The 27563-nt window shown below is 41.2% G+C and overlaps 1 protein-coding gene across 1 annotated transcript in view; it reads right to left on the bottom strand.

Annotated features, from left to right (window-relative positions):
* The window catches only part of EEFSEC (eukaryotic elongation factor, selenocysteine-tRNA specific), a 322469-nt gene that overhangs the window by 45036 nt on the left and 249870 nt on the right, over positions 1-27563 (bottom strand). Inside the window, 1 exon segment of the mRNA XM_051983319.1 lies at positions 23410-23566. Within this exon segment, the coding sequence (XP_051839279.1) occupies positions 23410-23566 (157 nt within the window).

Here is a 27563-nt window from a genome sequence, read left to right as displayed (position 1 = left end):
AGCCCGGCTGCGCCCAGCCCAGGAGAGCAGCTCTGATTGTAGCATCTGTCTCAGTGCCCATGGAGAAGTGGGGAGGAACTCAACAAGTGGGGCCTTGGAGTGAAACGGAATCCTGGGTCAAAAGGATGCGGGAACTTGGGAAGATGTCCGTGTCTTGACATACAGTGATGTGCTCAGAGGGGGGGTACAGTGAATGGGCAAAAGGACCATGATGACGTGCAGGAAGGGAACTCAGTCACTGCTAAGGAATGACCTCCTGTGTCTTCAGACGGGCCAGCGGGTTGAGGCCCGGGCTGTTCACTGTGGGTGCTCTCTGCAAAGTGGCTGCAATGAAACTCTTCTTAAGGAGCCCTAGTTAAAACACCAGCTCTGACACTGATAATTGTAGTGACTGCAGGCAAGTCACAGAACATCTCTGGGCCTCAGTTTTCTCATCTGCAAAACTGGCGGGTCAGACTAAATGATTTTTGAAAGTCACTTGTGGTTCTAAATCCTATGAACCTAAATCACTTTTTTCCCCCTGATTTTTTTTTACTTTATCTGTACTAATTTACTTATCTGTAAAAACACATCACATATCCCAGGGATGTGGTGGGCAAATTTATCCATATCTTTATAAAGCTTAAATTCCTTTGGTTATTGATATTATAACTATTAATAGAATATTCCCAGATGCTAAAGACTAAAGGATTTCATTCTTGTCTCAGCCTTGCTCCAGGTCTTGTCATGTTAGGGATATCCAATATGACTTCTTGGATCTAAGATTTTGGACTCTGTGAAGAGCCTTGAGAAGGTATGAGGGCAAAAAACATTACCAACTGTCTCTGGATTCCTGTTTCCTTTTTAAAACACACAATGCTAAATTTCTTTCCCTTAAAGGAACACTGAAACTGCAAACCACTTTGTCCTTTAGAAAGAATTACCTTATAGTAGAGAGAAGTGGGGGGGGGGGCAGGGTTAATCAAAAACAATGGATTTCACTTTACTAAAGAAAAGGCAGTGATAGGCTGTCCAAGGCACTCTGAAAATGTCTGATCCTAAAAGCTCCTTTGACCAAACATACAAACAAACAAACCTACTGTAAAAAGCTAACAGTACATGAATGAACAGGTAAAAGATATTAGGTTTAGGAATCTAAAGTTAAAAAACTGAATCTATACCCCCCAAGAAATCTCTGTTAACCACTGAATGGGGCAGCCTGATTTGCTCACATATATTTTCTGGGCTAGTAACAATTTTGGTTGCTGAAAGATTGGTAAGTTAAAGTAATAGCTGACATGATTTAGCATTTACTATGTATTTTATACACATTTGGTCTTCATAACAATCTAGTGAAGTAGATACAATACAAATTACCTCTATTTTTACAGATGGAAAAGTAAGGCTCAGCAAGGTTTAGTGACATCCTGTGATCATGTGGGAAGTGGGATTCAAAGCCACTTCTCTCCTGACTTCAAGTTCAGCTATTCTCTGTTGCCTCTACAGGATTTCATTTGTTTCCTCAAGCAGGATGTGGCAGAAAGCATGTAATTCTGAAAGTTGGGAGATGTGGCCAGATTCTAGTGCCAGTTCAGCTGAGGATGGCTGTGTGACTTCAACTAGTCATTTTGTATCTCTGGGTTCTCTAAAATGAGGGAGTTGGGCTAGATAATCTCTAAGGACCCCTATAATCCTGTGACTGATCCTTGCAATGGAGTCTCTTCTGTCTTATTTACTACATAAGTCCAAGAGTTAAAGGGCTGAAATACTTCCAAAAACAAGCCATTTACTTTTTGAGCCTTGTATATTGATTTTTCTCAAGAGATGTCTGGGCAGAAGCTAGATAACCACCACTTGCCAAGGATGCAGGACAGGAAACTCAATCATCAAGACTGGCGAGGAGTGGAAGGTTGCCCTAGAAGCCTTTAAGGCTCCCTCCAACTCTGAGTCTGGGATTCCCATTCTTCTCCTCCCAGAGAGGTCTCAGGAGATCCAAGCCTCCCTCTGCTGCCTGGAGCACTGTTCCTTTGGCCCATTTCTCCATGTGGTGCTTCCTGCTGCTCAGGCTGACACCACAGGCCTTCCATGGGACAGCTTCATTTTTCGTTGCTGCAGGATGACAGTGGGACCATTCCCAGGGCACTTCTGGCCAGGCAGATGGTTTCTGTCCACTGGGTTGTGTTTGTGTTAATCACAGATATTTTTAACGTATTGTGTTACTCCATCCATCTTTGTGAACGGTCCCGTCTTGTAAAATTCTTTTAATTATGTTATTTTCTCTCTCATATCTTTATCATCTACAATTATTTATAATATCATTGTCTTTGTTTCAAACACTGGGTATAAACATTGTTGTAACAGTTCTTCGATGGGGTTCATATAATTTTTACAATCGCTTTGAAATGCTCCAATGGTTGAGGGGGAGGAGGTAGGTCATTCTTTTATTTAGAAAACGCCTGCTCGCTCCTCTTGGTTAAGTGTTCCTCTGTAGGGGTGAGCAGGATGGTGACTTCCCTTAGAAAATGGCACTTCCTCAGCTGGAGGGGGGATTCCTGTGGGTTGTTCACTTCTGGGAGAGCAGGGGGGGAAACTCAAGAGAGAGAAAAAGTCTGGCAGGAGTTAGGGCTCCCTTGGATTAGGTTTCAATGTAACATTCCCGATAGAGATCAGGGCAACATCCCCAAAGTGCATCGCCAGGGTAAAACGCCAGCGAGCAAGACGGATAGTTTGTTTTTATTTTTATAGAGATTTTCTAAAACCTCAACTTTCACCCCTCAACCCTCTATTTCTCCCCCCCCCCACCCTATTTTTTTCTCAGTCATCTCCTTGGTCCATTTGCCTGCTGCATTTAATAGAATCCTAGGTTTTCTGGCTGATGAATGCACATTGATGTTCACTCCAGCCATCTCATTCCTATTATCAAATGAAAATCCAAGCCACCTGTTTCAGTCAAAACTTGTTATTTCAAAGGGACCCGTGGGTCCAGGCTACTAAGCAAGCATGGGCCAAACCCCCGGAGAGAGGCCCAGGCTCAGAAGAGCCCTCGGAGAGCACCGAGCAGGCCGCCCCTGGAGCTCCTCTTGGCAGCATCTCACCAAAATGTCCTCAGATGGCCCTCCACCACTCGGAGGTCCCTCAAATAACAAAGTCCTCAGGCCCTAAGGGGCTGCCTCACCACTCTGCTGGCCTGGGGACACTGGCAGAGAGCCGGAATATCTCTTCGGTAATAACAGACAAATGTACGTGCCACAGCTGGCAGCAGTTATCCAGAGCAAAGAGCATACAATGAAGGTTCTGGGCTGGGCTCTCTCACTGGCCATTGGGGCGGCAGTGGGCAAGTCTCTTAGTTCTTCCCTGCCTCAATTTCTCTATCTGAAAAAAAAATCCCTATGATTCTATGTTTGTGGTCTGAGAGTCAGAAGTCAAATGATGCTCTAAGAGATCCAGAGGCTGAGTTAGCTTTTTTAGTCTCATTACTTATTCCTACTCCTATTTTTTGCTCCTCCCCCATGGGCTTGGATTCCCTCCTCCCTAATGGTCTGGGTCACTAAATGACTGAAAACTGACTTATGGAACTTAGTTACTAAGGTCTCTTCACTTAATCCCACTCTTGAATTCTTTCCTTCACCTTTCTCAAGGCATACTGTGCCTAATGGCTTCAAGAAATAGAAAGGAATAAGCCTATTATACTAGGAATACATAGTCTAAAATCTAAGCCATTTACTTCCAATATGAATATTTAGAGAATCTGAATAATGAAGTTTTGGTCATACCCTGGAGTACAGAATAATAAAACTAACATTATCATATTTGCAGATGTGAAATCCTCTCCCATTATCCATAAGAATGAAACTTCTGACCACCTAGCCAGCAGGATAAAAAAGATAACGTGTGCTAGAGACAGGCCACAAAGCTAGAAGGAAGCCAGAATAGAATTGTGACAGTGTTTTCCAAGTATGTATATGTAGAGGTCTCTCTCTACTTTAAGCAGAGCAGCTGACAATGCTTTGTTCTTAATATCATCCTTTAGAAGGATAAGAAAAACAAAACAAAACAAGGGAATATACTAGTCCGGGGCTAATTCTAACCAATAAAAACTGTTTGCTGAAGCAGAAATGACAGGAACCTTGGGAAGAAGTGGTCATTCCATCTTAGAGTTGATGACAGATAAGGAAGGGGACACTGGGAAGTCTGGTTTGCCTTAGACAATGGGAGAGTAGACTTCAAAAGAGTTCATAAAAAGATAAGGTAGAATGCCATGGTCCAATAGCCAAAAAGAGTAACTCAAGAGAGATAGAAGACCTTGCATAATAAAATTCTGATCACACAAATAGAAATTATTTCTCAAAGGGAATTGCTTGCACAGGGAGGGCAACTCAAAAACAATTAAGATTTTAAAGATATATACACAAGATGGAAGTAAGATAACTGAGAAAAATGCATAAGAACGGAATCCTTCTAAAAGAGTATCCATGAACACTGCATCTCAGAATGACTTAAGACTAAGGAAAGCAGAAAGGACATATACACACGTGTGTGATAGGAGAAAGTTTAGTATCCTTGCTTAAGGTCAAAGTGATAGTCATGGATGGCAGAGAAAAAGGAATTAATAACTTCACTTTTACTTTGCTTCTGCCGCTTTGACCAAGGAAGGAGGATGATGAGGATGATAAGACAGAATAACGAATGGTCAAAAAAAACTTGACACCCAAAATAAATGAGGAGGTGGTAAGAGAACACACTGATGCATTCAATTAGTTCACATCCTTTGGTCTATATAAACTACATTTCCCAGTGTATTAAAAGGACTTCGGATGTGAATGATGAACTGATAATTGATGAGATACAAAGACTCTTGAAGAATGGAAAAGCTGTCACAGGAATCAAAGTTGAGAAATGTTACTATTTTTAAAAAAGCCTTAGAAGGTAGATTCTTAAAACTTTAGGCCACACAATTTGACACTAGTTCTTTGGAAAATTTCAGAATATGTTAGTCACTATTTCCTTTTTCAAAACCTTACAAAAAAGATGGTCTGTTGATTACTTGAAAAAAGAATTGATGATCGCTAGGATGCAGTATGGAGTCATTAAATTGTACCTGTCTCCAATCTCCTTCCCACCATGCTGCCGACCTTCTGGATTTCAAAACCAGGCTGTCCTCTCAGGGATTAGCTTCAGCCATTAGAATGTAAGCCCCATGATAGCTTGCATTTGTGTCACTAATCCGTCCCACATTGCCTGGCACACAGTAAACACTTAATAAATGTATTTGCTTCTTTCCTGTCTTCCATGTCTTTCATCACTCTTCCCTCCATCCTCCTGTCCTCCCCCCACCCCTAACTCCTCCCTGGCCTCCTTACTGTAGCAACTGTAATTATAAAAATAACCATACTGTAATGAAAATAATAATCATCGTACACTATGGATAAAAATTCCAATTTTAAGTTTACAAATAATACCAGGATTACTTGAGGCTATCCTTGTCCCCATGCTAAGGACCTTAAGGAACAGCTTTCAGAAATCCCACAGCAGTCAGCTTCAGGCTCCATCTTCTACTTCTCTTACCTTGGGGGTTGGTAAAGCCTAGGCAAGTCTCATAATATTCTTCAATCCCATTCATATTTTCCTTCAATTTACTCTTAAAAGCAAGAAATCCAGAAGGGATTCTTAAGGCAAACTGGCAGAGCTAGGAACCCTGTGGGACCAGGTGCAAAGGCCAAGTGGGCAAGAGAACAGGTGGTGTTCTCATTTTAAATTCGCCAAACAAAAGGGCTTCCATCAGTCCAGCTGGGGACCAGCTGTGTGGCGCCAAGATCTCACCGCAGGATGGCTTTTCTGGTACCTGCTGGAGAGGGCAATTTGATTCTCCATCACCCCCTCCCCATCCCACACTCACTTCACATGCTATTCTCTGAGCACCTTCTTCTTCCCTCTTTGTCACAATGAGCATTAGAGATCTTTGCTTTGATGTGCAAAACGTGGTGGAGCAGAAGGGAGAATGGACAGCTCCCTGCTTTGGTCTTGTGATTTACCAGCTGCTTCCCTACAGGCAGGTCATTTCACTTCTCTGAGCTTCAGTTTCCTCATCCATAAAATGGGTATAATCACACTGACATTTTCTACTTCCTAGGTGTGGCTGGCAAACTGATCAACATACACACAGGCTATTATGCTGATCCATACATAGTATCTTATCCCTGATATGGCACTTTGTTCTTCTCTAAGTACTTTGGCAGGGTCATAAATTTTGAGCTGGAAGAAATCCTAGAGTTCACCTAGTCCCTAGTTTCTTACATTGTGGTTTAAGATCCCATATGAGGTCTTATAATTGAAAATGGGGTCATGACATTGTGATTTATTATCAGTAAATGTTTTATTTGTATACCTATTTCATATACCTATCTCTCCAGGATCAGGAGTAGAAAAAATTTAAGAAGCCCTGATCTAGTACAATGTCCTCATTTTACCAATGGAGAAGATTGAGGCCTTGGGGATTTGCTTGCAGCCACGTTGGTAGGCTCCCAGGACAGTCAATTTTGGCTCCAAATCTAGGATTCTTTAGTCTCCCTCTGCCTCAGAGCAGCTCTGGGAGATCAGGTGAAAATGAGCAAAGTGAAAGGGCCAAAGAGACTTTCAGACCCCTCAGTTTATTAATGGCAAGACTGAGGGGGTCAAGACTCCTGGACCTGTATTCTTTTTCCAAAAGATTTTGAATCACATTCCTTCTGTGACTGTTGGTTTATAAGCTTAATAAACCTTTGTGTTGTAATCAATTCAAATAAACTCTACAAACATTTATGTGCAAGGCACCATAGAAGGCACTGAACTTGTTGTTAAGAGGGTCTTCAGTCAGTCATTTACAATCAATCATTCATTCAACAAATATTTACTAAGTATCTGCTGCGTACCAGACCCTAGGCTTTCCCTCTTAAAAACAGTGACCATTCCTGTCACCCCTCCACCTCCATCCCATCTCCACCTCCTTTATGTCAAAAGAAACAAAAAACAGAAGTTGGGTTTCAAAGATAGTAAATCATTGCTAGAAGTTCAGATCTGAAAGTCCAGTGTTTCCCTGAAAATAATAGCTGAGCCACTCACCCAGTAGCCTTCCCAGAGGCGTCCCCAAGCCAAGGACCCTCAGAGAAAGTCTCAGGAAGTTCTATCTTCGTCACAAGCAGCACAATTTTGCAGGAGGCAAAGAGGTTATCCTGTGGTCAGCTAGATCCCTAGAGATGTCAAGAAGGTGAACCTAACCTTTGGAGTCTCATATAAACAAACGGATGAACATGGAGAGCCTTGAACTGAAGCAGAACTGTTTATCTAACCCACGACCTACTGGAGACATCAATCCCCGCCTGATTATGGAATGGCACGCTCTAGTCCAGCCGGCCAGCCTCAACACTTCTCTCCTGTTTGCAACCGTTTAGGGTCCTCAGGGAGTTCTGCCAGACTAGGTCCGATACAGATAATACCTTTGGCTGACACCACATTTTATTAAGACTGGCTCAGATGGCCCCAATTAGAAAGTCACCATGGAGCAGGGGGGAGGGAACTGCAGTACCATTCTGTTCTGATGATATGGTGACTGACTTGTTTCTTTTATTCAATTAATAGAATTCTCCTTCTTCCCTTTGGGAAAAAAAAAGTAACATTCCTTTTCCCTCTTGCTATCTATCTTCAGTTCTCATTGCTTCCTGCCAATGTGAGCTTGAGACACAATTGTAAAGTCTGGCACTCCAGGGCTCCTCTCCATGCCCTGTCCCTTCTGAGCGGTGTCTCCTTCTCCTCCCAAGTCCAGTCAGTCACTTGGGTCCTCAAGTTCTCAGTCTCTTATTAAAACTGGCTCTAGCCAATTTTTTATACCTGCCTAAAAGCAACTTCCTACAGAAAGCCTGTCTGTTCCCTTTGGCTAATAACAAAAGTGACAATGACGGACTCTCTTCCTGTGGAGGCAGCAGGAGCAGGAAAATCATAGCAAACTCAGTCAAGAGCCTGAGTTGGGCTCCAGACCCTGACCCTCATGAGCTGTGTGACTGTGAACAAATGCAAGATGGGTGCTGTGAGGAAAGCCTCTCCTAGCACTAAAAACATGAATTGCTGGTCCTATGTCTTCTCAGGTCACATCCAGTTGCACCCTTTTGTATGCTTTTTTGCAAATAGTCTTCATCTTTTTCACATGAGTAAGTTATCTCCCCAAATCTGAACCATATCAGGGAGCTGGGGTCACATCTCCATTTCTTTTGTGTCTTTGCACAGCAAGAGCACAGACAGGTGAAGGACTGACTTTGCTCCCAATAAACAAAGCCAGCATTTATGCCAAGGTGCCCCAAAGGGGCACTTTTCATTCTGTTGGCATGTGGACATGCTCTGGGCAAAAACCACCAGACACTGCTGTGTACTTTATTCCACATTTTGGTAAATAGGGGCTTGTGAGTTTCAAAGTGAGGAAAAATTCAGTTCTTTGTACTTCTGGGGAGCCAATGCCTGACCTCTTCTGTGGAGATTGTAACTCAAAGGAAGGGTTTGGACTGCCAGGTTCCTTCTAGCTTTTATGATCCTGTGACACATGTCACCTCCTTCCTCAAAGGTAGTTAAGGGCAGAAAGGCAGTCAGAATGTTGCATTCTTTCAGTTCCATCCTGAGCTGCTACATGAGAAGCAAGCAGCTTTGTACCTGGCTTACTATGCTGTTCTGGGACCTTCTTCATTCATCAGCTCTCTCCTCTACAAAGTGGAGATATTAACTCTCTCTTTACAATCTCAAAAAGATGGTATATATTACTGAGATTAAAATACGGAGTGCTTTGGAGAGAATCTCCAGCTGGGCAATAAATATTGTTGCCACAATTAGGATAGTTAGGCGTGGGCAATACCTCTCTCTGTCTGTCCCTCTGTCTCTTCCTCCCCCCTGCCCGCATTAAGTCTAAATGAAATAGACAAAGAATAGCAGCAGGTTGTTTTTTGTTATGGTTAAAATAAGGTCCCTTCAGCTCTTAAATCATGCTCCTATAATCATTATAATGACTGTCCACCCTTTGGTGACCAAGAATGAGAAAAGTACAGTCACAAAGAAAGAGAACACACAGTTTTATTTTTTGCCATACTGTCAAGGGGCATGGAAAACATTCTTCATTGATTATTATTTACAGTCATCTCTTAATAATTAAATCCTTAGTTGAGAAACTATGCTGTCTTGGTAAGGCCCATGTCTAGCAACTAACTCAAGGTAATGGCAATGTGATGTGTCCTAAGCCTTCTCAACTTTTCTCACCTGGCTCCTCAGTTTACACACACAGAGCCCCAGGTGTCTCAATGGATTACGGAACAGACCCAAATCCTAAACACATCCACCTAAAATAAGCCTGTGAATCGACTTACACGATCAGTCGTAAAAGTGTTTGTTATGTCCTTTAACAATTTACTGCTGGTTGCAGACAGATTCCTGTGATACATAAATGGCTGAGCCTCAAAAGTTTCCACTTGGTTGTACTTCAGGTTTGGGAGGTTCGGCTTGATTTGTTTTAAGAAAGGGGCATTGTCAGAGCTCATAGATCTCATAGGTCTCAACCTATAGATTTTTATCATGTGGATAGTGCTTGTTTTTAATTTGGTTTTGTTTAAACATCAGAAAAACCTGTTGGTCACCATGCTGGAACGAGTCCCTGTTATTTGTGTTCAGGAGCAAGTATTCAAGTATTCAAATGACAAACTTGCATTTTCAATCAGCTTTTTTTTTTGGGGGACATCCTGAAATAAATTTGTAATTTCATTTTAATTTTAGTTATAAAGAGTCTTTCTGTACCTGAAACAGTGAATACCTAATTGCAGTAGATAAGAGGAGGCTTCCCTTCTTACCTTTCCTGGGTCATGTTTTTGTTCCTAAAAGAACATGCAGGGAGGTGTAAGCGTGTGAATTTGAATTAATTTTGCTTGGGAAGACGATTAACATTAAAACCATCACTATTTCCTTAAGTGAACACCTTCAGCAAAATAAGGAACAACTGTTTTTAAGGAAGATTAGCTGTGGTAGATGATGGTGACCAGATATTCTTCAAAGAGGGAGAGCAAGAGCTTTTATGTCTTAAGCTATGATGAGAAGGAGCTAGGTTAGTTATATAGAAAAACTGCCTGACAGCAAGGCGTGTGTAATAAAGGAATGAACAACTCAGTTCTTTTCCCTATGAATTTTCCAAAGGGCAGATACTGGATCAGGGTGAGTTAAAGAGAGGTGGTTGGAATAAATCACCTCAAGAAAGCTTATCATTCTATGGAAGGCCTAAGAAATTCCAGAATGCAATTTCTAAGATTGCCCTAGGATGTACCCCTGGGCCTGGACCTGCAATTTCACTGACATAGGAAACTCTATCAATGAAGACTGGCACCTCCTTCTCAATTCAGTCTTAGAGAGCTGCTCTATGGTTGAATAATACCATCAGTGAGTGTCACAGGGGGGACTGACACCCTGATCCTTCCCAATTCAATGCAAGGTTTAAGTTGTCAGTTGGTTAAAGTATGTATAAATGAAACTAAGGACATATGTTCGATGTCTTCTGTGGATCAGTGAGCTTCACAAAAAGAAAAACTGTCTCATGCACCCATTAACCTCTGCTGGTCATCTGATGATAAAAAGCCATTGGTCCCAAGAGGAAACCAGCATGAAAGGCTATCTAGATGACAGTGTGGTCATATCTTCTTCATCCTTCCCCCCTCTCCCCCAAAGGTCCCAGTGAATGGCATCTAACAGGATCTCAATAAGACACTAAGCATATGTATGAGTGAATCCACCCCATCTTCCTATAATCTCACCTCAACGAAACCCAAGACTCAGCTCTTAGATTTAGAAGGGACATAACCTAGAGGTCATGAGGAAATTACTTTTACATGGAAGACAGACTCATGGAAATAAAAAGACTCATCCCACATCACATGAGTGTTTAACACCAGTGGCGGGCCTTGAACCTGAGGGAAGATGAGCACTTGCCATCCACAGAGAAAGTTTCTGCTCTAATACGGGTTGGAGTAGATGAGTTCTGAGTTTCCTCCTAACTGTTGAGATTCTGGGATTCTTCTTATCTCATGTGTTCTTTTGGACAATACCACACTGTCTCTATCATCACCACTAAATGAACACCTTTACACAAGCTTTTCATCTCTTTTCTGTAAGTGGAGAATGATGACTATAGGAACTGCTTCTTTAGAAATTCAAGGACCAGTGACTTCATTAGAGTTGGGACATCATCGACTATGCAGATTACAGCTTTTCTAACATCTTAATAGATGGTCATTATAGGTAGATGTGGCTAAACATTTATCACTTGATGAGTCTTCTACTGATGAGCCTCCAAGCTCTTATAAGAAACAGGATAGGCTGGACCTATGGCAGCACATACTCCATCACTGGGCTTATATGTGATAATCCTTTCAGTGGGTAGCAACTACTGGAACATCTGTTCCATTTCTATAGAATTTAAGAACTCAGGGTCACCTCTGCATCAGAATAAGGCACTTATATAGGACAATGATGGAGAATAAAATCGCTACATACTCGCAAAACTGTAAAGCAATTATGAACTTTCCTCAGTGATTTATTTCACTAATATCATCCGAAAAAAATGGTATCCAAGAAATATTAACATAAACATAGCTAGTTACTATGACTTTCTAAGTAAAATAAGAAATTCTGTCATATGCATTCTGCTCCATATTGGTACCCATGAATTTTTTCACTTAGAGCATATCTAAGAAATTTCCTAATGTAAGCTGAAAATGTCAAGTGTGTAGAAATTTTAGACCTGCCAATATCTTTCAGTACAAGTCAATTTGGTCTTGGCGGGGGCATTTTTTTACAAGACAGCTGATGAAAGCCTCTGGTTGAAAGACTAAGGACAGATTCTTGGAGGTGCATAAGAGCCCTGCAACTGCTCCAAAGTGGCAGTGTAAAAATGGGGTAGTTGAGGAGGTAGGAGGAAAACTTAAAAATAGGTAGTAAAAATAGGAAAACTGGATTCTTTTCAAATCTCAGAAACGATAATTAATAAAGTAATACCATTGTCAACAAAAGTGATTATAAGAACAGAAAGTAATGCTGGGTTAAGCAACTTTCTATGCCCAGATCTCTTTCACTCCAAAAGGAAGTGAGTTTTTTTTTTTTTTTTTGGTGGTATTTCTAGGAATTTTTCATTTAAGTATTGTCTTTCTGGCTCAAATATTTCCCATCCTCATATTTTCTTTGTCTATTCAGTGCCTTGCATATAGTACGAGCTTAGTAAAAACTTGCTGGATTGGAATGGATTGTGTCATTTTTCCTCTTGGGCTTCAAATGAACAGAGTTTCAAGAGAGAAGACTTATCTGAGGAGGCAAAAGAAGAAAGGGTACAGTCTGGGAATCAGTGCTTTATCGGTACTGGTGCCTTCATTCTCATTCAGACCTTGTCCTGAGGCCATCTGTGCATCTCACCTGGAGAAGGAACTAATGGAGAAGAGGATAGGTACAGACAGAGCTCAAACAGGTTAAAAGGAAAATAAGCAGCAAGGACCCTTTTGAGAAGAGTGTTCCTTGTTAGCCAGGTTATGAGCTCAGCTTTTACATTAAGAAAGGAATTTTAATCAGTATAAAGGGGATTTTTTTTCTTTAATTTTATTTGTTTCTTTCCTTTTAAAAAATAACCTTTACTCCTGAGTTATATGGACTGTGCTTCCTGCAGCCAACTATGGGCTTTGGAATAGGCCCATTAATCAACTCTGACATAGTGGATTCAGAGACCGGAAATACTTCAGTTTACTTTATGTAAAATACGGTACGCAAAGATCCAGACCAGGGTGGCACCATCATGTCTCTACAGCAGCGCCATGGCCTTAGGGCATTTTAAATGCCAAGATCTATGCTTCTGGGGAAGTCTTAGGGGATGCACACTTTTTACATATCCTCACCATTTAAAAAGACTGCCAAAAAACAAATGTTTGAGTAGAAAAATCTCCAAGTCAAGTAAACACGTAGGACGGCCTTTCAAGAGGAAAGTGGACTCTTAACTACCATCTGTTTCAAGAGACAGACTGGACTGCAAGCTTATTCCTGTTGAAACAGGCCTTTAACGTGCAGTCATGTAACCAAGTATAATTGTATTAAGTTCTGAATGTAATAAAGAGCCGAGACAAAGGGGTCTTATTTGCAGAGCTCATTTCAGCAATGTACCTAATGGAGCCAGGAGCATGGCAGGAGTTGTGGAGAAACTGAACTGGGCAGCCTTCTGGATCTTGGGAACAACAGGCTGCCCCGATGATGGGTACTGATGCAAATGTTAAAGGGAAACTGTCTTCTACTTTGTTGGTATTTTTATGGTGGAAAATGTGTGCCTGTAGACTACTAGTTAGGGAAGACAAAATAGTCAAGACCTGAGAAGACTTGGCATGTAATACAGTTCTCTAAGAGGATTAATTTGCAAGATGTTCAGCTAGTTGAGGTTTGAAGTTTACTTAGCATGCCATCTTCTCCAACCTAAATCTCAGTTTTTTCATGTATAAAATGCGAATATTAAATAACTAGCTCCTTGCTCCCTCTCTATTAGGAATAATGGAATGATTCAGCTGGTGACACTGCCCCCTTGCTTGGACCATCTCAGACACAGCTGCCATGTAAAATCGATAAGCAGAGACACAAAATCAGTGTGGCAATATGGGAATGAAGTGTTTGTACAAACTAAGGGAACAAATACTATTATTATAACTTAAATCTTCAAAGGACAAAAAAGTAACATCACTGGCTAAATCAAATATTTACATTTGGGATGTTGTTTCTTTCTTTTTTTTTTTTAAATAACTTTTTATTGATAGAACCCATGCCAGGGTAATTTTTTACAGCATTATCCCTTGCATTCATTTCTGTTCCGATTTTTCCCCTCCCTCCCTCCACCCCCTCCCCCAGATGGCAAGCAGTCCTTTACATGTTGAATAAGTTACAATATATCCCAGATACAATATACGTGTGTAGAACCAAACAGTTTTCTTGTTGCACAGGGAGAATTGGATTCAGAAGGTATAAATAACCCGGGAAGAAAAACAGAAATGCAAGCAGTTTATATTCATTTCCCAGTGTTCTTTCTTTGGGTGTAGCTGCTTCTGTCCATGGGATGTTGTTTCAAGAAATAATTTTAAATAAGTAATAATTCTCACTGCCTACTGGAAATGTGTCCAACATAGTATCAACCGATTTCCCCACAGTGGATAAACCAGAGAAAGAGTTATAGTTACTTAAAAATATTTTTTAAGCTAATGTTTTGATTTATGTTATATGAAACCTCTACCTGGAGCCTTAAATATTAGACACAATTCTTCTACACCTGACTTCAAAATGGAAATAACAGGAGAAAGTGGGAAGAAAAAGAAGACACTGTCTATGTGAGCCTGCTGGGACCTCTCCCATCTTTGACAATTTTCATGTTTAAGGATGCAGAGTACTTGGGACAGGTCTTTAAACTTTAAAAGATTAAATAAATGGTAAAAGCAAAAAACCACAGGTTCCCTTACATGCTGAGGGCAGCCTGAAAAAGGGTTAATTCTAAACTTTTATTTAATATTTCCCAATTTATCTTGCAAAGCCATTAGCGTTTTTATTGACATATTTCTTCAATGTGATCAGAAGGCCACAGACCCTCAGGAGTAGGAAGAGACACAGGAGACCAAGTGTACCTGAGAGAGAATCACCTCGACTCCCTGACTGGCAAGCAGGCGAGCAGACTCGGCTGTCCGAGGAGGGCCCTCCTGCAGCCGAGGCGCCTCCTGTCCTCTGATGCCTTTGATCTTTGCTCGCCTGACCCCCACGTTTGCGCCTCTGCCATTTCTATCCACCAGTCTGGGGCTGAGGAGAACTAATCCTTCTTGCCCACGACAGCCAGACTTTCCAGTCCTTGGAGCAGCTAGCACGTCTCCCGGAGTCCATCATTCCATGCACGCCTCCCAGGCCGAGTCAGATTTATGTGTGTCAAAAGGATCACAGCCGAGGAGTTTCCTTTCGCAGGCTCGTCCTCACTGTTTTATGGGTTACAGAATCACCGCAGGGTTGTAGGTCACAGAGGAGAAAGGGTGAACTTTACAGAATTTGGTAAGAATCATTCCCAGAATCCCAAGCAATGCAACCTTTGCCCCTTCCCCACCGTTCTGGGGGGCGTCCATCTCTGTGCCATCAGAAAATGTTCAGCTTTGCGGCGTGTTAGACAGCCAGTTACGTTCCTCTTTCTCTCTTAGTGTTTACAACTACCTGAGGATGTGAGAGAACAACACTACGGTTCTCCAAAGGAGAAGCGAAGGCCCTGACTGAGGGGCAGCACTCCACGGGCTCGGGAGCCGCGGGAGGCTGGAGGCTCTGGACTTTCTTTGGTTCCCGTCCCTGCAGAGACGATTCAGCACGTGGCCCTGAGCTCCAGGGCCAGACTTGCCAAGGCCTCCGCAAGGCCAGAGCCAGAACAGACGCCTTTGAAGGGAGGATGGCTGGCACTTGTCAAGAACCCAGGCAGGGCTTGGAATGGATGACCAGCCTCGGAGGCTGCTCAGGAGCCACAGGTCCGGGGATACAGGGCCAGCTCTATTCCTCAACTCGAGATGGAGTTTTATCCAAATCACGGTCACTCTCTGGACCTTGGTGCTGGAGCCGGGTCAGGATTCAGGTTTTCACAGGTACGTGAGCCAGGCTAGATGGGGCATCCAGTTTCCTAGTGCCTTTCCATCTTATGGCTCTGTGTGTCTATGCCCCCCAAGAAGGACGTCTCCTTGTAAGGATGGCTGACTCCCCGCATGGCACGCCCAGGACACACAAGCTGCCCATCCAAACCCAACCCTTTTTCCATCCGGAGGAGGAGGAAGCTGTGCTAATAATGCCCTGCTACGGGGTCCTCAAATAGGAGAGGATGAAAAACTGCCTGAAGGCCATGGCAACAGACTCCGGCCTGCTCGCTGAGCTTCAGAACACGCCGTGCTACGTACACAGTTGTACACTATCACAGACAAGCCACACACCCAAAAGTTGGCTTTACACTGCAAAAATGGGTTGTTTATAAAGCTTAGGAATTGCAAGATCCTGTAGCAACTTCACAATTAACAAAGACAGACTGAATTATATTCTCCAAGCTTGACGACTAATTAATTATATTCTTTCTTTCAAAGGGTAGTTTCAGGAATATGAGAGAGAACTCCCAGTTACCCAGGATACCGGACTGATCAGAACACCTGTCTCTGACTATGGTGGGAGAATATGCCGAGGAGTGGGAAAGCCTGCAGGCCTCTGTGTCTGGCCTTGGGAGATCCCTGAGAGAACTCCTGGGGCCCTGGGGCACTGGCAGCTCAGGCCCTGTGAGGTCAGTACCTCGGAGCACAAGCAGGTCATTTTTCAGACAGAGCTTGACCAACAGAAAACCTGTTCCTGACTGTGAAAATATGAATGGTAAGAACTGATTTAAAAGGCATTCTAATGCATGAGAATAATAATAACAACTTTATTTTGCTGTAAGGCCTGTCAAGCATTTTACACACACCATGTCTGTAGATCAGCACAACTCTATGAGATGGGTGCTATTATTAAAATTACAACGGAGAAGGGAAAACGGAGGGTTAGAAATAGCAGTGATTTTCAGGGTCACATAGCTAGTAAGACTCTAAAGAGATCTGAACCTATGGCTTCCGGATTACAAGTCCTGCACTCTATCCACTACCCCAGAGATACAAACACTGTGGTTGTAACACTCTTGAGGGTGGTCTAACCAGAATGAAATGTAATTAGGAAATATTTAACAAAACAAATAAAAATACAATAGAACATAGATAATTTTAATGGTGTATGTGGTTTTCTAAGTCCCTGTGGGGCCTGCAGGGATCCTTATGTACAAGTTTAGTGAACCCTATTTGAGTTTGTTACCACTGAGCTACACCACAGGAACTCTCATTCTATAATTTCATTAAAAAAACAAATTGGGGGGAAATCCACTTATTGGGCTAACAGTGAGCTAATACAATGAAGTTATTACAATTTCATTCATTGAGCTTCAGAAAAAAAATTTTTTAATTCTTTTCTTAGAAACCCAATAAGATCTATCTTTGTGCTTAGGCAGGTGTTACTTGCAAATGTATGGATGGTGGTGCTATAATGCATGAGCCTTAACATAAAGGTATGGTTGTATTTATATATTCACTCTCACAAAATGAGTATTGATTTAACTAGAGGGAACAGATAATGACAGATTTAAAAATTATATCATTAGTAAGTAGTAACCATCTGACCAAAAGAAAGAAAACTGATGGCTGGCCCAAGGCCTGTGGCTGGCCCCTGTGGTCACTGTTGCTTTCTGGGATGCTGCCCTGTGGCCTTATTGGCTAACACCTGTCTTCACAAAGCGACATCCTCAGTTCTGTTTTCCCAAACAACTTAAAGTTATGCTGCAAGGTATCCCAAGGAGTTCTTTTTTAAAAAACTCATTCCTTCTCAGTTCATTGGGATACAAGGCCTAAACTTTTCTGGCCCTCATGGAATTCACATCTCATGGAGCTCTGATTTTCTTGACACTAAGCTTCTATCTGAGTTCTATCTAGATCAAGGGATTGAGGGAAACACTCAAGAGAAATTCAAAGATCTGTGTGCTGCTCATTCTAGCTTTAACTCACTCTGCTGTCATATGTCCAAGTCCACAGCCTTTAAAAAACTTCAAATGTTTTTAGAAACTCAAATGATATTGACTTAAATAACAACAAACTTGTCACCTTGTTAAACTGTTCTGTAAAACCAGTCAAAAAAAGCAGAACAGGAGCATCTTTTTCCAACGTTAAAACCCTGATCCCCTACTAGCAATGACTTCATGAGACCCTGGGGCCTGCTCTGCTAGATGCTACCCCAGGAAATGTGGATCAACTAAGGAATAAAATCATTATCTGGCTTCTGCTTTCAATCAAGAGAGCAATGTGCAATTCTTGCTTCTGACCACAACTGAAGTCATGATGGACTACTTTCCAGGGTCAATAAATCCTAATATCTGGGCAACAAAGGTCAACCTGTGCTTGAAGGTGACTGTCCGGTTTAATCATGGTGCAAATGCGATGGCGGTTTCAGGACCCACTACCATTAGTGAGACTTTATGCTGTTGCATTTAATCTGCTGGGAGGGGATAATAAAGGGAAAAGATGTCTCTCTGGCGGCTCAGCTGGGCATGCTGCATTAGCCAATATCTTCGAGAGGAAACAGATTTATATGTGAAGTGTCCCTCTGGGCTGGGGTTGGTTGTAGTGTTTGGCAGTTGGAGGGAGGGACAGAGGAATGGACATGACAAAGAGAAATAACATGCATCTACAGCTTAAAACATAACGGGGGAAAGAAAGGGATAATGGACGTAGAAATCTTGTTTAATGTCGCCTTCCTGGGGGTGCTGGACACCACAGAATATCCGCCTGCCTCCTGGTGCCTGCCTTCTAGAACACGTTTTATGACGGCATGGACACTCAAAACCTAAAGGCTGGACTGGACAGAAGATCTCTATAACACAAAATCCCTTGGTAGCCAAACATAATGTTGCAAGTGATGTTGTTATAGCCAGAACATAAGACCACGAGGTGAAAGCTGATAATGTGTGGGCAGCAGCTACAGAGTCGATGTTTTCAGGCTGAAAGAGACCATAAAGACACCGAGATCACCCCCTGGTCTTTCCAGAAATGCTCAATAAATGCTGGTTACAAACAAATTAATGACTTGGTCCTCAGCTTCTCTTAAGAGTGGCTCTTTGGGAACATTTGCTCGCCAGCAGTCGCCCGGCCCCCACCTGGCCGGGGGTGACTGCATTTACTCAGCCATTTCATTCCCTTCCGAATCAAGGAGGCCTCTCGTGAAGCAGGGATTCAGAATGTACAAAATACACCTTCTTCACAAGGCCCGATCAGCAGAAAGATACCATTTCTATTCTGATGCCGATGCCAGTGGATGAGCTGTTTTCCAGAACAGTATTAGTGGCCATCCTGTCTGGGCTTCACATGTGAAATGTAGTCATAATTTAATAAGCTATACAAAATTCTGTAGAATTAAAGTAAGGCTCCAATTCTTTTGCTTATAAAGAAAGTTGGCACTTGATATGGATTAGATGCACCATAGTCTGCTTTGAGAAGTCATGTGATTTGTCATTGGAATTTGTCTATGATAAAACTTCTTAAATTATGGCTTTATGACGTCAATTATGATTTATTAGCAGTAAAAGTTTGATTTGTATATCTTTTATATACCAATATACCTGGAACTACATCAAAATTTCTTGGGTGAAAAGGAATGGAAAAGGGTTAAGGAGCCCTGATTTATGAGAGTAAGTAGCATATACTGCCTGGGAAGCAAATTAATTCAATTTTTAGTTACATATTACTGGAGGAAATCTGGTAATGACTGGTAATGACATAACTGTTTTCTAGTTGAAGGCTATTACACAATCACATTCTTCAGTTTTGCTGTTGGATTGTTCTATAGCACCAATTCTATAATGAAGTGTCAAATTTCTTATATATGTACATGCAGCTCTGAAGCAGAAGCATCATCTCATGGCCATTTCTCATGAATTTGGGGTGATTAAAAATAATTTTAAAAATTCTGAATTTGATGAACAAGCCATTCTTAAAAGTAAAATTTCTATATACAATGTAAAATTTTTTAAAAATGATATGAAAGTACAAATTTCTATTACTTACAGCTTGCATTTTAAAATAAATTTTCAACATATTTTTCTTTCTCTCTTTTTTTATTATTCAACATTTCAAAGCTATCCTACATAATTGTTTTCTTTTCAATGTTTCGATGATCCTTTTTTCTTTTTTTTCCCTTGTTTTATTAGCCTTTTCCTCTTCACCACTGGCCCCATTTCACAGAACAAAAAGTTGGGTTGAAAATGGAGTGAAGAGAATGAGTTTGCTCGTTTGCTCACAGATGTTGAGCATACTCACAGAGAGATGGAAAAGGAACAAGTTCATTTATTCCTAGAGTCCAAGAGAAGAGCCTCAGAGACCCTATCCATTTAATGATTCCAGCGGTATTAATAATTTGATTTCTCCCACTCTAGATCGATCTTTAGTTTATCATGGTTACTGAGGTCTAGTTGTAGAAACCTTTGCAAATTTTCATCTGCATAAGGTAGATAGGTAAAAAGATAGTTCTATATGGAAGAATACTTTAAGATAATATAACACAACTCTCTTACTCTATAGATAAAGTAAATGAGGCTCATAAGAGACTTGCACAAGATCATATAACCAACTACTCAGAGTTTGGACTGAAGACGGCAAATTTGATTGTTGCACCTTGCCTCTACACAAGAAAACCTAGTTCAGAAATGTTTCATATTAGAACCCATCCTCCTGTAAGTCAGAGAGTTGTTAGAAGTAGGCAACATATATACATAATCAGAAATCATTTTATCCTTATTATCAATTCAGTGCAATCTTGGTACTTAGTTTCTGTGACTTTCTGATTAATTTTTTGGGATCCTTAGTTTTTTTAAGGGTCACCTGCTCCTAAAAACTCAAAGGACTTAGCTAATGGTCCTATGCTTAAGGACAGCCGGCTTCCAAGAGATGACTCTAAAAGTTATAGTAGTCAGAGTAGCCAGGACACATCCTACCAACCCAGTTTAGATAACTGTAGGAAGTTATCAGCACCACCCTAAGAATCTACAAATTACAATTCTAAATAGCAAAACAAACAAACAAACAAAAGAACTAAATAATGCTCTCCTAGTATTGGCTTTGCGGATCTGTTCCAAATGAAGAGTCAAAGCCTGTCATTGTAACTCATTCCAAATGAAGATGACATGGTAGTACCCAAGTACAAAATAAAATCATATTAGGCTTATGTGAAACGTCTTAGAAACGAGGAAGAAAATGTTAACTTTTTTTTTTTATTAAGGAAAACATTAAAAATGAACAAGATACCCTAAGTAAAAACAAACAGAAATATGTGGTTCTTTGTCTAATCTTGCTCTCAAACTGCAGTATGAAATTTAAAGTCATTATACTACACTCTAGAGTTGACTCAGTTTCAGGACTGATTTCAACAACTGGACCCATTAATCAGATGCAAAGCAAAAAGATGATAAGCTGAGGAAGACCAAAAAGGGAAAAATTATTTAAAAATACTATCTCCCTCTACTTCTGTAATGCATGATATATAATTTTCAGATACCATGAGAAATTAATTTTATTTGCCTCAGAAGGCTGTTGTATGGACCAATATGGAAGCAAATGCATAAAATACTTTATAAATGTAGACTGCTGTATGAAAACATAACGCACTTTCACAAGTACTATTAGCTCATTTGATTTTGACCACAAACTCAATGTATGTGGAGTGTCAGGATTATTCCCATTTTATAAATGAAACTAAGAGCTTTAGGAGGAAAGATAGGGATAATAGTTTAAGGACAAAGTGTTTTTCTAACAAGTATTGCTTGAGGGCTATGATTAAAATGTTATATTTCCAATTAACAGATGAAGACACTGAGTTTTCAGAGAGGTCACCCAGCCAGAAAGTGACAGAGCAGGGATGTGCTGGATTTCCTGGCTCCTTGCTCAAATGCTCTTTCCACTATTTACACCACAAAGATCTTGAGTTTGTTAAGGATTATTTTCCTTATCATGCTGCCTTTCAAGAGTAATAGCACCTTGAGAGGTAGAGATCTGCAATAATAACAGAAAAGTGAATCCTCTCCCACTCAAATTTCAGAGCCCCAAAGATTCTGAAATCAGTTTGCAGAAAAAACTCCCCACTTTGTGTCATTAAGAGCAACTCTATTGCTCTTTCCCAGAATGGTGTTCAAACGTTCCTTAAGAGATCAACTTCTGGCTTTAGCCAGATTCTACTGTTTCTCCCAATCCAGCAGTCTTTTTGAGGCAGTCTAGCAAACCTGAGCTATCACGAGTGACAGATCTACCAAGGGATCTACCCACTCAAATGATCTCATTTCACTTTCCACTTGACTTTTGAAGAACACAAAACTAAATCTGGGGCTCTTAGGCTGAAGCAGCTTTTAACTCGTAGACGGTCATTTTTTTTCCTCCACTAGTATCAGATGTCTTTAGTTTATTGAAGATTCTTTAACAACTAAGGCACTTCAAAAACATTAAGAGTAATTCTTTATAGAAGGAATCTACAGGAAAAGGCAGGCCAAAGATGTGGGGGGCAGAGAAGACGGAGGGATAGAAGATGGTGGGTGGGTCAGAGGAATCTAACCAGTTATATTTAATTAAAAAAAAAAAAAACCACAAACAGGATGCAGACACATTAAAAAAGCAACACTGACCTAACAATGGAATGTGAACTGCAGTTGACTCAAATGGCGTCATTACCATTTCCCTCCCCTCCCTCTGTAGCCCAGCCATCCTTAAACAGACAAAGTGGTTTAACCAGTGTTCATTACTAAATCACCCTATGACTTTCTAAGTGCAATGGTTGGAGATAGTTCTACTTTGTCTACTGCTGCAGTCTGTTTTATGGTGAAGTGCCAAGTTTGCCACAGGTCAGAGAAGAAGGAAAATAAGTTAGAGCTTGATTTGGGCCTATAAAGTATCCTAATAAACACTGGTTGCAAAGGGAGAATTCCTGAACAGAGCCCAGAAAGCTGCCCAGGAGTCTCCATTTTTCATATGGGAATGCCCATCTGTTTATATAAGTGGGGAGGGTGAGGAGCATACTTCCTAGATGATGGCAAGAACTTCCCTTGGCTAAGGTCATCCACAAGGGCTGTCCTCTGGCAGGAAACCTGGATTTTCCCATTTAACATGTGATCACACCAGCTAATACCACTTTCCTGTTATGGGATCTGCTGTGACTCGGGTTAATTTGCTTCTTCTTGCCAATGGCTGTTTAATTACTGAACATCTCTCTCTCTCTCTCTCCACTCCTTTACTTCAGATATTCCTGTTTGGGGGCACCATGACCCATTTAGCCTGTCAATCTGTCCACACTCATAGTTCTATAATTGTAAGTGGCTTTCATCAACTGCTTCTGCAATTCTTTAAATGTTCATAGTCTAGTTTCACAGATCCAAGTAATAATAATAGCTTTCATTTACATAGTGCTTTAAGGGCTGAAAAATAGCTCAGATGCATCATCTACTTTTATATTCATAATTCTATTTATAGAAAGGTGATTAGCCCCACTTTACAGAGAAGAAAGCTAAGGCTAAATCATGCAACTAATATGTGGGATTTGTGTGAGGTGGGACTTGAGCCCATCTTCCAAGCTCCAAGTATTTGATCCCTTTATTTCGATCTTAAGTCTGCATTTCTGAAATTACCATCTCTCAGACCAGGGAATACAAATACCTCCTAAAGCATCTAATCACTTAGATGGGTAATCACGGATAAAGAGGTCTCCAGCAGGATGCCCCGATCCTTGTGCAAATACCCTCTTGAGAAGAACAACACTCACCGGGAATCCGGATCTTGAACTTTCCACTTTGGCCAAAGCCACTTTCGATGACTCCGCTTTCCCCTGATGAGAGGTGGACTTTTAGCCCCACAAAGATCTGGATGTTGGTCTCCTTCTTAAACAAAGACCGGCCAATCACATTGTAATCGTCAATCACCTATGAAAAAAGACAAGGGCCACAACACTGAACATTAATACTGAAAGGCCATCCTGGAGCCCCTCCAGAGCCATGCCCCCTCAGCAGAGCCAGCCCTGAAACCTGGATCTCCAGATGTTCTTCTTAGAGTTTTTTCCCACTAGAGTTACATATTTGAAAAGACCTGATTGCAGCTGCAGGTCCTCCCTCTATTAGGACTCACTGAAACCTCTCTTCTACTTTGGGAGACAAATACTGTAGACCAAAGCTTTTTAAACTGTGAGTGGTGACCCTACATGGCTGTGAAGCGATGATTTATTATCAGTAAACACTTGAACTGTATACTTATTTTTATACCTATATGCCTGGGGTCACAGGTCAGACACAAAGGGGATGTGAGTGGAAAAAAGGTAAGAAGCCCTGTTACAGATATCTGATAACGAGCCTCAGAAGGGAATGAGACTGGTCACAGCTTTTCACTAGTCAGACCCAAATCCTCTCCAGCCCGCAAGGCCCTCCAGAGCCTGTGCTTCCCTAGCCCTGTGCCAGAATGAAAACAGGAACTCAGTAAAAGAGGCCTCAATGCATAAGAAAGAGAGAGAACTGGCTTTGAAGCTTGGCAGATCTGAGTTCAAGTCCTGTCTCTAATAAATAAATACTAGTTGTGTGTCCTTGGGCAGTCATTAATTCAATGCTTTGGCAGCTTACTAAGACTAAAAATTGCAGAGAAGCTGCTAATTTGCTTTGGTAGAGGGGATTTCCTCACAAGGAAGTTTCCCATACTAATGGAATCACAAGTCTAGATTTTACCCCAACAAAAAATATCAAGCCCTGGTTGAAGATTTGGGGATTTCTCTAGCCAACAGTCTGTTGAATGAATAAAATGTTTGACTTTTTAAGTTAAGAGATGACTGGTTGGACAAGCTGAGGTATATGATTGTGCTGGAAACTGCCGTGCTATAAGAAATGAATATTGAAAACTATTTTTATATGGAATTGGAAAAAGATAAAATATTATTAATTAACAAAAGAACTGATAAATTTGATGAGATTAAAAACCATGGAAATAATGAGGACAGAAATGAGAGAACCAAGAGAATACTGTATACAATAACAGCAATATTATGAATAAGTTGCTTTGACTATTACAAATATCCAAATTAACTATGAAGGACATATGAAGGAAGAAGCTATGTGCATCCAAAGAAAGAACTGATAAATAAAAGCATGTATGGAATAATTCTACATCTCCATACATTCCATACATATTTGTGTTTAATGGCACACAAAAAGAAAAAAAAAGGGAAACCATTTACATGATAAATTTAAAACAAATAGCAAGTTGTACATTAATAAATTTGCAGTTCCACGTGCAATCTTTTTTAAAAAAATTATATTATGTTATAGAAATGCAACAAGCATAAATTAAAAATCATTAAAAGAGATGGACATGACACTACTTCAAAAGAAAACAAATTAAACACACCCACTTATACAATACATAGTAAGTTCTTAATACATAGTGACACACATAAAAGGATAGTGTTTGTAAACTACATCTGTGTATATGTATATGTATGTCTATATATAACATGATTCCAACGTGCATTGTGTTAAAATATTTCTAACCATGACTCTTACTGTTTATTTACTGTGAACCAGTACTTTTGTGGGGTGGTTTTTTCTTTTTAAAAATAACCCTCATAATTTATAGGAAGACAATACTACATTGTGGCAGCTATCCCACATCTATTGTCTAAAAGACTAAATGGGAACATTTTTGGAGTCATGGGTCCCACTAAAAACCAAACCTGGCACACCTGGAATGAACCCCCCACAGAGATCCTTCTAACATCCTTAAGAAGGCCAAACTTTTTTCATTATTATGTGGAATCTACAAAGGTCAAAGACTTGCTCAGGAGTTTGTTTTTACCCAGTCCATTTCTCAGTAATTTAAATGAATCACTATCTCCTCCTCCTGCTCTCCATTAGCACCAGAAAAGCCTACAAAACATGCTGACAGAAGCATCTTCTCTCATCCCAATTCCCCCAAAGGAAAGACATGAGCTGGTGAAGGTGGTAGGCAAACAGGCAGCATCCTCTGGCTACCCACAGACTGGCGAGATGGGGAGACCTCCCTCTGCTCTGCTGTGGGGGGCTGTGCAATGGAGGGATGAACAAACTGCAACAAGAGTTAAAACCCCATTAGTATAAAACCTAATGTAAATGTGAGGAGGGACCTTGCTATTCAAAGAAACCTCATGAATCCTTTCATAAGGAATTATCTTGTTAATAGATGATCACTTCCCAGTTTATCTATGTTCTAAGTTTATATGTATGTGCTTTTTTAAAAAGTGGAACAGAGGAAAATGGGGCAGATAACTATGCCAATCTGTTACAAAGGTTTCCTCCTCCCCAAATAGTAAGGTAAGGAGAGAAAAAAAAGTAATTTTTAAAAATGCTCCATCCCCATAATTTCAAATTCTGTTTTCCAAACCTCAGCTCATAAAGTCATAGGATTTCAACCTGGAACAGGCTTTAGGTGGTCTGGTCCAACTCTCTTACTTTACACTTAGGAAGAATGAAGCTGAGAGTGAGAGAGCTCCGGGGCCAGGCAGCGAGCAGAGCGATCCTCTGGGGCGCTGGTGCTGGGGGCACCCAGGCTCTGCCCTCCAAATCTGGCCCACGAGTGGTGCCCAGGGACTTCTGCTCCTTTCGGCAACTACAAAAAGAGCAAAGTGCTAGGAACCCCCAGGTTAACTTAATATACCACTCACATTGTTCTTTTAGATTTATTCATTAAGTGTTTGCAAAAACCACAATGAGAATATGGGACCCACATAACTCATCCCAGCTTTGAATTGCTGCAGAAACAAACTTATAATGCTTCAAACATGCACAAAGGAAAAGGAAGATGTGTGTGTGTGTGTGTGTGTGTGTGTGTGTGTGTGTGTGTGTTACAAATACAGATACACACATATTCTTTGTGATCATTTGCTACTTAAGGTGCCATTAAGGTTTAGTTACAAGCCAGGGACCATCATGCTGAATCCTCCAGGGTTCAAGATCCACTAAATAGAAACCACTGTCAACCCCACCATGAAACAGACACCTCCTGCCCAGTGATCTCTTGCCTGTCACAGTCTCTGCACATAGTAGGAATTTAAAAATATCAGTTAACTCATTCAGGTGCCGCTCCTCTGGCAGTTTATGACATACCCCTTGGGATAAGTTTGTATGCTGCTGTCTCACACTACTACACAGTGTTTGCACTGTTCTCCCCCCCCCCCCCAATTTGTGTAGATTTTTTGAGGGCAGGTCATTCCCCTGATCAGCAAGTGCCTATTCTGCACGCCAGGCCAGGCCTCTGGCCCCTACCCACAAGTGGCTTATGACCTCTCAGGGAAATAACATGGGCACTAAGGAGTAAATAAAAATGTAAAAGGTAAATACATGTTAAGGAGAAGGGATGCTAAGAGGACCAGGAAAGGCTCCTTGGAGGTAGCAGCCCTTGGGCTAATTTGGAAGGAAATCCAGGATTCTAAGAGACAAAAGGGAGCAGAAAGGACAAGAGCCCAAGCCAAAAAGTGAAGAGGGGGAGGAATAATGTATGAAGGGCTTCCCAAGCTAGAAGAGATTAAAGTCTTGGATCTGAGAAGCAAACGGGAGCCACTGGGGTTTATGGAACAGGGGAGCGACAGCCAGGCACACATTTTAGGAAAATCACTTCAATGCAGGCAGTGGAGTAGAGGAGACCTGAGGCCAAGGATTATCACAATAGTGCAGAAGAGAGTCTGATCTCTGGGGACAATCATTTCTGTTTGTCGGTTACACCCCTTCATATAATCTCACACCATTATCTTTCTAGATTGATTACGCATTTTATCCCCTCATGAACTCTGGTCTCCAGGCAGAGACTACTGGCTGTTGGTTCCCTAGTTCAGGACCTCTAGGACTGCCCACCTGACAACTGCAGAGCTGCTAGTCATTTTTCTCATGTACGGGTCTGACTGTCACT

Source organism: Antechinus flavipes, chromosome 1 (assembly GCF_016432865.1).
Source record: "Antechinus flavipes isolate AdamAnt ecotype Samford, QLD, Australia chromosome 1, AdamAnt_v2, whole genome shotgun sequence".
Taxonomy (NCBI): Eukaryota; Metazoa; Chordata; class Mammalia; order Dasyuromorphia; family Dasyuridae; genus Antechinus; species Antechinus flavipes.
This window is presented reverse-complemented; position numbering and strand designations above follow the sequence as displayed.